The following is a 6000-nucleotide window of genomic DNA, read 5'->3' on the forward strand; positions in this document are numbered from 1 at the left end:
GACCAGGCTGGGAGGGGAAGGTCTTGCTGTGGCTGGAGGAGACTGAGATCCCCATCTCCAGGAGGAGCAGCACAGAGCCAAGTGATGATGTTCATTAGGTGCTGCAGGCACCTGTCCAGCAGCAAAAAGCATCAGACCAGAGACTTTACAAGTCCTGCTGGGCTTCCTGCCCCTTCAGCCCCTCCCAGGCTGTGTGACACAGAAACCCCCAGTCACTGGCAGTTTTCCAGGGTGGACAACCAGCCCCTGTGGCCAGGGAGCCAGGACACAAACTCAGTCTGGTCTTCTGTGGCAAGTCCCAAGGCAGGTGGTACAGGCGTGCATCCTCTACTGTGTCACCTCCTGGAGCAGTTCCTCTCTGACAGGGACATTAATCTGTGTTCCACCACTTCCCACAGATGCTGCTTGAGGACTCCCAGCACGGAGAGCAGATGGAGGAGAAGATCCAGCAGTACCGGCAGGTCAGGCTGGTGCCGGCGGTGCTGGAGCAGGGCTGGTGCGCCCTGGTGCCCAATCTGCTGGCCATGCCCGAGCACGACACCCGCGAGAAGGTCCTCAAGCTGGTGGGGGTCCTGATGGCCTTCTGCAGGGAGCACTACCGGGGGGACCCCGCCCTGGGCACCGCCCTCAGCCTCCTGCGCAGCGAGTACGAGGAGCTGGCGGCCCAGGAGCAGCGGGAAGGGGACAAGGACGGCTACTTCAGGGAGCTCCTCGGCTCTATAAACACCATCATCCAGGAACTGAGGTGAAACCGTAGGTTCAGTCCAATTCCAGGGAATTCAGGGTGGCAGCGTGAGTGTGGCTGGCAGTGGTGTAGGTGCACTTTGGAATAAACTGCTGGACTAAACGAGATCCCAGCACTATGTGCCAACAACTTCATTATTAAAACACCTTGGGGCGCGGGGCATGTCCTGTTTTCATGGGATACTGCTGGAAAAAGGGAGGTGTACTGTGGAGGGAACAAGGTGGGGGCTCAGCTGGGGAATTTGGGATCTGCAGAAAGGGAACAAGCAGTGTTCTCATGGGGGGCTGTGTTTGTGCTGCTCCCACCCTTCATTGGTTGTTCCTACAGCAGCAGCAACACTGTGAAATACCAAAAAAGCCCTGCAAACAAAGTTCACAGCCTTGAGAGGTGACGGCAGCCACGTGCTGGCCACTGCCATGGGTGGTGTCCAGCAGTTTTCTTGCCAACCCCCTTTGGGGAGCAGCAGCTTTTCCTCCCCAGGCTTTGCCCAGCAGCACAGAGAGGTGAAGGCAGTGGGAGGTGGGAACACAGAGCACACCGGGCTTCCAGCACAGCCGGGGGGAATGTTTGAATCCCAGCCTTCCCTCCAGGCCTGGCAGAGCCCAGCTGGTCCCTTCCATCCCCAGCCCTTGCAGGGCTCTGCCACCACTGGGGATGGGCACAAATGCCACCAGATCCATCCCCCCCATGGCCCTGCAGTCACTGGACACCAGCCCTTCTTTGTGCTCAAATATTTGTGGCTCCTGTGTACAGCATGTCACTTGCCACTGTTAAGTAGCAGGGCTAATTGTAACTATTGATTCTGTTTTGGTCTTTCTCTTTTCAGGGTTTGTTCAGGCTGTTTTGCTGGCATTAAATTTTTTTTTTCTATTTTTATCTGAAATGCATGTCCCATCCAGCCCTGCCAGGGCTTTGCACTGCTTTGTAGGTTTTAAAAAAATGTATCTATTTCTGATGTTAACAGCCAAGACAAGCATGGGAAGGGGCTTTTCTGCTGGAAACCTGAACCTCTGGAGCAATGCCAGGTGAAGCAGGGATCAAGCAGAACTGGGGGAGGATCAGCACAGGGATTTCTCAGGCCCTGCCTGGCCTTGTCACTATCTCACAGCTGGATTTAAGGTGGGGATTGTCTAACACCTCCTTAGGGGCTGAGCCAGGGAGAAAACCACCAGCAGCCCTCCCTGTCCAACCCCAAAGCCAAAATCCCACTCACTTCTCCTAAAAGTCTTAAAGCCAACAAGTTCTTGAGCAGGGGCTCATTGGGGACTCCTGGGCTGGCCCTGGGGGCGGAGGGGTGCCTGTGGGGCTCCAGGGCAGCTCGGGAGGGAGCAGGTGGTGTCTCCTGGTCAGTGCCACTCGGTGCCCAGCCCTGGAATAGCCCCTGTGGCCTGGGATGGCAGCAGGATGTGCCTGTGCCTGCGGGAGAGTCCCAGTGACCCCCCCAGCTGTTTCCCTCACACCACCACAGTGACACAGCCACCGATGTGGAGCACTGAAAGGGGGCCAAAAAATGGTAACAAATAATTTCCTGGCAGTGCTGCTCCCGAGGCACCCGGCACTGGCAGGGCACTCGTGGGGCAAAGGCTGTGTGAAGTCCTGGGGCAGCGCTGGCACCCAGGGGCTCCACACCCACACTCTGTGTCCCCCAGCCCAAAGGGCACCAGGCTCTGCAGGGAGATCAGGAGCCCCCCTGTCCAGGGCACCCCATCGCCTGCTGGGGTTTGCTGGAGTCACCCCAACCCCTGGAGCTCAGCAGCCCCCAAACCCTGGGGCGAGGTGATTTGGGGGTTTGCTCTGGGGGGGTTCGGCCCTTGCCCCCCTGGGGGTGTGCTCCAGGTTCCTTTGCTGTGCTTGGGTGAGGCAGGGCCTTGGCATCGGGGTGCGGCTGCCAAAGGCCATTCCAGCTCTTGCCCAGAGCAGCTTCTCGTGGCCAGGGGGGCTCAGGGCACCCCGGCCCAGCTCCTTCTGTATTAGAGAGACCCCTCCCCACCGCATGCCCCAGCCACCGGACCCCCTCCCTCTGCAGGTCTGGGAGGTGGGATAAGCACTTCCATCCTTAATTTTGGAGCTAACAGGGCCCCCCATTCCTCCAGCTTCCAGAGGGGGTCAGGTGTTAAATGCTGGAGTGACACAGGTGGCCAGGCCAGGAACAGCTCCAGCTCCTTCCCCTTGCACCCACAAGAGCATCAGGAGGGTCGTGCTGGCTCAGCCTGAGCTCCCCAAACCCTGGCACCCTTTGGGCAGCGCGGGGCTCGGCAGAACCCCCGGGCTGCGTCTCCCTGGGACACTCCCCAGCCTCCAACCAACACCCTCAGCACAGGCAGGGCCTGAGCCCCCAGCACTGCAGCAGCTGATGTGCCTTAATGGATTTTTCCTTTTCTCACCATTTGTTGGGGTTTTGAATGCACTTGCCCCTCCCCACCCTCTCTGCTCTCTCCTCAAATCCCGTGTTTGAGGTTTGGCTGCCATGGCCTGGTTTGGACCCAGCACCTGCGTTAGGAAACAGCCCCGGGTGCCTCGCTCCCCTCTCCTGTCCCCCCGCTCCCTGGCACATCCCAAAGGCGCTGGGAGCAGGGAGAGCTCAGGGTGGGAAGGGCGCTCATTAACGGGCATTAAATCGTGGCACGGAACCTTCACACACAATTAAAGCGGCATAAATTCAACGTGGCTCCATTCACCGCGGAATTGAATTAAGAGCACTTGAAATCTGGAATAAGACTATCTCCTGAGGATTTAATGTGGTTTCACTAATACACTTTAGAAGATAATGTGGGTTCATCTTCCTGAGATCCCTGCACTGCCAGGTCTGCCGGGCTCTGGCGCGGCCTCAGCGGAGCTTCTGTCCCACTGCACTGCAAAAAACCCCCAAATCTCTTCAAATAAATGCAAAAAACCCCCCAAACCTCTCCAGCAACTACTCTGGTGTGTTTCAGGTGGTGCCTGGGGAGCAGCCGTGGGGAGCTGGCAGGCAGGGAAATCCCCCAGCACTTCCCTGCCCAAAGCCACGGTGGGTCCCCCATCCCCAGTCCCCGTGGAGGGCTGGGAATTGGGAAGGTGGGGTTTGGCTCCCCGCTCACCGCCGGGGGGAGGCGGCTGAAGCAGCCCCGGAGCTCTCCCCGCCCGCTCGCTCCTCCCGAGCCGAGCATCATCCTCAGCAGCCACAGCGACGGCACGAGCCCTTCCCAGCGCTTAATTACATGGAGCAGTAATTACTGTAATTCTCTCCAATTGGCTCCCTAATAAAGTCACAGCTTCGCTGGCCGCCGAACCCCCTCGCTGAGCCGCTGCCCCAGCGCCGCTTTCACACGCAGGGCTGGAATTCCCAGACACAGCGGGATCGGTGTCTTTGGGTTTTTGAACGCCGGACCCACCAGGGTGTGGGGTTGGTGCTGAAGAGCCCGGAGGCGCTGCCGGAGTGAGGAGCTGCCCTGCCCTGCCCTGCCCAGCTCTGCCCTGCCCTGCTCCGCCCCGCCCTGCCCCACCCTGCCCTGCTCCACCTTGCCCCACCCTGCCCTGCTCCGCCCTGCTCCACCCTGCCCTGCCCTGCCCTGCTCCGCTCCGCCCCGCCCTGCCCTGCCATGCCCAGCCCTGCTCCGCCCTGCCCTGCCCTACCTTGCCCTGCCCCGCCCCGCCCTGCTCTGCTCTGCCCTGCCCCACCTTGCCCTGCCCCGCCCCGCCCCGCCCTGCCCCGCCCTGCTCTGCCCTGCTCCACCTTGCCCTGCCCTGCCCCACCTTGCCCTGCCCTGCCCCGCCCTGCCCCACCCTGTCCCACCCTGCCCCACCTTGCCCTGCCCCACCCTGCCCCACCTTGCCCTGCCCTGCCCCGCCCTGCCCTGCCCTGCTCCACCTTGCCCTGCCCTGCCCCGCCCTGCCCTGCCCTGCTCCACCTTGCCCTGTCCTGCCCCGCCCCGGCTCGGGGCTCCCCTGCCCCGCTGCAGCCCCAGGATCCGCTGCTCCCCAGCCCCGGGTCCAGGGTCCCCCTGGGCTGCAGAGCAGCAGGAGCAGCGCCCGTGTCAGCACCACGTCCCCCTAGAGCTACTGAAACTGGGGTTTCATGACGCTAAATCCCCCCTCTGCTGTGGGGAGAGGCGTTTGCTCCCCCCCAGCCGCTGCACTCCTGAACAGAGCAATTAAATAAATTACACCAATAATGATTCACCTCGATGCCCTCCTCCTTCTCCAAACCCAAACGCAATTCCCACAGGAGCAATGCTTGGGTACAAAAGAAATGTGAGTTGAGGTTTTTTGGCCTCGTGTCCCCATTGTGTTCCTGCTGCTCCTGCACCTCTTGGGGTTGTAGCTCTCACCAGGGGAACCACATTTTAATTTCTTGCTGACTTGATGCTCAATGTTTGTAGCATAAATTAAACTAACCTGTATTTAAAAGCTAAATATGGGTAAATTGGTCTGTACATCTTAATATAGGGGTTGTTTTTTAAAGCTCATTAATAGATTGTATGGGGGAAGGCATTGGATGTACTCCCTGAACAGCCCAAGGAATGTCACCTCTAAGACAATACAGGAGAATAAAACCCCATATTGTATAAATTCTGTTAATAATGATCTATAAAAGACCTACAGCCTCTCTGTTCTGTTAACCCCCAAATGGCAGTGGAGGAGCACAGCTCCCCCTCTGAGCCTGTTTACATGTTCAGGGTGTATGAAAATATAATTCCACTGTTTAATAGCTGTACTCAAGAGGCTAAAATGCTTGAAAACACAATACATTTGGCAAAAATATCCCCACAACTATTTAGCTTAATTCTGATCAGCATTACAGTAACATGACAGCAATAACCTTAATACAGTAAATTATGAGCTGATTGAGATAAATAAAATTCTAACATTTCAGTGCCAAGGTTCAGCTCTAAAATGGAGCTGCAGTTCAGACACTGACTCCAGCCCAGGCTTTTCCAGTTCGGTGGAGGCTCCACAGGAACAGGCACCGCGGTGCTGCCCCGTGCAGGCACCGCTTCCCTGCACCCGACTCGACTGGGACGTGTGAAACACGCTGAAATTCATAAAATTTAAATAAGACAGCGAAATTATACCTTGTAGCTATAGTTATCACAAATAATGTACAGTCTAAATTGCAGCCTGAGCAAACACGATTTCCTGGGTGCCTCTGGAAGCCCAAGGCGGGATGCAGAGCAATTATGAGGAATGAGCACAAAGCTGATTTGCATCTGAATGGCGAGGGGGGGGGCGAGGGGCGGGCTGGGCCCGAGCCATTCACAGCACCACAATACAGCAGC

General features: G+C 57.9%; 1 protein-coding gene across 2 annotated transcripts in view; it reads left to right on the top strand.

Moving 5' to 3' along the window:
- The window catches only part of SIL1 (SIL1 nucleotide exchange factor), a 113576-nt gene extending 112702 nt beyond the window's left edge, over positions 1 to 874 (top strand). For both annotated transcript variants that reach the window (XM_069029036.1, XM_069029037.1), the window contains one exon: positions 399 to 874. In XM_069029036.1, the coding sequence (XP_068885137.1) occupies positions 399 to 749 (351 nt within the window). In that variant the 3' untranslated portion in view covers positions 750 to 874. The remainder of the gene's footprint in view (positions 1 to 398) is intronic.
- The last annotated feature ends 5126 nt before the right edge of the window (positions 875 to 6000 follow it).

The sequence above is a fragment of the Aphelocoma coerulescens genome, chromosome 13, assembly GCF_041296385.1.
Source record: "Aphelocoma coerulescens isolate FSJ_1873_10779 chromosome 13, UR_Acoe_1.0, whole genome shotgun sequence".
NCBI lineage: Eukaryota > Metazoa > Chordata > Aves > Passeriformes > Corvidae > Aphelocoma > Aphelocoma coerulescens.